This window comes from Myotis brandtii, unplaced genomic scaffold (genome assembly GCF_000412655.1).
Source record: "Myotis brandtii unplaced genomic scaffold, ASM41265v1 scaffold317, whole genome shotgun sequence".
Lineage (NCBI taxonomy): Eukaryota > Metazoa > Chordata > Mammalia > Chiroptera > Vespertilionidae > Myotis > Myotis brandtii.
In genome coordinates, this window is record NW_005362155.1 from 2,342,206 (window position 1) to 2,345,205 (window position 3,000).

At 63.8% G+C, this 3,000-nt stretch overlaps 1 protein-coding gene across 1 annotated transcript in view; it reads right to left on the minus strand.

Annotated features, from left to right (window-relative positions):
- The window catches only part of LOC102258337 (tektin-4), a 5,851-nt gene extending 4,134 nt beyond the window's left edge, over nucleotides 1–1,717 (minus strand). The window contains exon 1 of the mRNA XM_005870392.1: nucleotides 1,184–1,717. Coding sequence (XP_005870454.1) covers nucleotides 1,184–1,717 — 534 coding nt within the window. The remainder of the gene's footprint in view (nucleotides 1–1,183) is intronic.
- Nucleotides 1,718–3,000: the final 1,283 nt, after the last annotated feature.

Here is a 3,000-nt window from a genome sequence, read left to right on the forward strand (position 1 = left end):
GATTGAAACTTCGTGGCCCATGCGCAGAAGTCGGTATTTTGTGGAAGAGCCACACTCAAGGGGCCAAAGAGCCGCATGTGGCTCGCGAGCCGCGGTTTGCCGACCACTGGTGCAGGGGATGCCTTGAGCCTCTGGGGCAGCTGTGTGTCTCTGAATCCCTCGTGCATGCCCACATCTTGTTCATAGGTGAGGCCCCAGGCGGAGAGGTGTGGGAACTGCCCCCCCAGGATCAGGCTCCTGGACTGATTCTTCTTATGGGGCCACCCTAGGACAGGTCCTGCCGGGTTAAGGGTGGGGATCTTTGCGGAATAAATGTAGCCTCCCCCTTTTCTCGCCCCATCACAGCACACTCCTGGCTGGTGCCTGGGTTCCCACCACATCTGTCCTGGGGGAGGGCGCTCAGCCTCCTGGGGCTCAGGGCCAGGCTTCATTTGCATGACCAGGGTGATCCAAGGGGCTGCCCAGCAGGCACCAGAAGTTGAGGTAACCAAGGGATCATTCAGTGGTTCGCATTCTCCAATCTCAGACGGCTGCCCCCAGGACTCACCCCAGGCCCCTCCCCGTACTCAGGGTGTATGTAGAGGGGTGTCAGGGCTGGTGGGGTGGACTGGCTGGGCCTCTCCCTGCCTCCGCAGCCTCTGCCTGTCCCATCTACAGGTAACGACCCCAACACATATCTTAGGTATAAATCCTGCCACAGCGTGGGCCCTGTCTACCTCCCCCCTCCCCCGTGTGACCAATAATTGGGGGCGGAACTGCAGGGGCGCTGGACATGAGATTGGGACAAGCTTCAGCTCCAGCCCTCGGATGTGTTTGAGCCCCCACACTGGGGCTCCCAGGCCACAATGCCCCCAACCCAGCATGTCTGAGCTGTGGTGCCCCAAGCCCACCGTGGGGAGGTCAGACCAGACATACACCTGGTGGGAGGGACAATGCCTCTCTCCGGGGCCGCACCCTGACCCGCCCCCAGCCCAGGCTGCCCCAGCACCCAGTCAGTCCTAGTCCCGACCTAGTCCCAGCTTCTCTGTGCCTGTGTGTGCAGAGGGGCACGGACGCCAAGGCCTCTGCCAGCCCGTGTGATGGGGATACACCTGTATCCACCACCAGGCTCTATGCAGGTCCTTCTGGCAGAAAGGTGAGGGTGGCCCAGGTGCGGGTCCCCGAGAGCCCGAGGGGTTCACACCTTCAGCAGCTCCATCTCCACAAAGTCGCGAACGAGGTCGGGGTGCTGGCGGCGCTCGCGGCACTGCAGGTTGTCGGTGGCGATGGAGAAGGGCACCGCTGTGGCGTCCAGGGCGCGCTCCAGCCGCAGCTTCTGGGCCAGCATCAGGTCAGTCTCCGCCACCAGCTCGCCCACCTCCCGCTGCAGCTCCGACTTCCAGCAGTGCATGTCCTGCAGGCGCTCGCCCACCTTCCGGGTGGAGTCCTCCTGCGTGCGCTGCGCCAGAGCCCCCGTCTCCGCAGCCAGCTGCCTGCTCTCATGGCGCTGCCGCTCCGACTGGTCGCGGTCGGCAAAGGCCTGGTGGTAACTGGCATAGCTGTTCTGGAACCACTCATCCACCAGGTACTTGGCGGTGCGGAAGCCAGCAGTGGCCAGGCCTGCGGACGAGTGGGCACCTGTGTTGCGGGCCACATCGTACAGCTTGGGGGGCAGCTCGCACGCCGGCACTGTCTGCGGGGCGGGCTGCTTGGTCAGGAGCACGTCCGTCTGAGCCATGGTGCCACTGGCCTGGGCACGGGTGGGTGGGTAGGGCACTTGGCACGGTCAGCAGAGCAGCTCTGGCCTCTCTGTCCCCAGAGCAGGACGTCTCCAGGTCTCCTGGTGACAGGTAAATGCCAAGCCCTCCTGTTGCTGGGCAACAGGGATTCCTCCCCTAACAGCCCTCTTAAAGGGCCAGGCAGGTCCTAACCCCACCCGTCCTGGCTGGCATCTGCCAGAGGAGGCATTGTGCCTGGGGCCGGGCCTGTCAGCTCCTGCTTGTCTCACCTGTCCCCGTGGGATCTCCCTCTGTGTAAGTATCTTCGATGGGGAGTTGAATTCAGCCTCCATGGTGCCTGGAATCAGATTCCCACATCTGCCCCACAGGTCCTGCCCTGGGGACAGTACACCCAGGCCTCCCAGGGAAAGGCTTATGGTTGAGGCCTGGGAGGGGGGCAAGCTGTATGCCCAGTGTGGGGCGCAAACCCCCCTTATCCCCGTGCTGGGCGGAGAGTTCCAATGCGGGGTGATGCCCCACATGGGCAGCAGAGGGCGCCATTGGCTTAAAATGCCATGTGAGGGGCAGGCCGTGCCTCTTGGGTTCACCTCTGCCAGCCCAACAACACTCTGGCCTGGATGGCCCCTCACCCCTCACCCCTTGGCTCCTCCCACGGGAACCCCCCCCCCCCTCCTCTTCTCCGGACATCCCACTCCCAGCATAACCAGCAGAAGCCCTGCCCCTCGGCCATCCAGCCCCTGCCCCACCCCCACTAGGGCCCCAGGAGCCCCAGGACCTCCTCAGACACACCAGCCTGGCTCCTGCGGCTTCAGCTTCGCTTGGAGGTGCCTCCTCCCCAGGCCCTGACCTCGGCACGGGCACCCCTCGCTGTGCTGATGGCCTTTAAACCTCGCGGCGAAGAGTAGTTGCTTCATACGTGTGGGCTTGGGGGACCAGAGCCTGAGACTTTCCCAACCCCCCTGAGCCAGTCTGCCCTCGTGGGCAGCTCAGGGGCCCTCAGGGCTGGTGTGGCCTGAGGAATGCCTTCAAGCTTCTCTGTGCCTCGGTTTCCCCAGGGGCAGTGGACACACCGGGCCCACTCAGGGTGGGACCACTGGCCACCTCTGATCTAGAACCGGCTTTTCACACAGACCTTTTCCCCTGGAAGCCCTCTAGGAACCTCTAGAACACATGGGCTGGAGCAGAGCTCAGTGCCTTAGGAACGACCCTGGGCCGGCAGGGTGGCAGGTGGGGGCAATAGCAGTTCCGGAACCATTCGTCCACCAGGTACTTGGCTGTACAG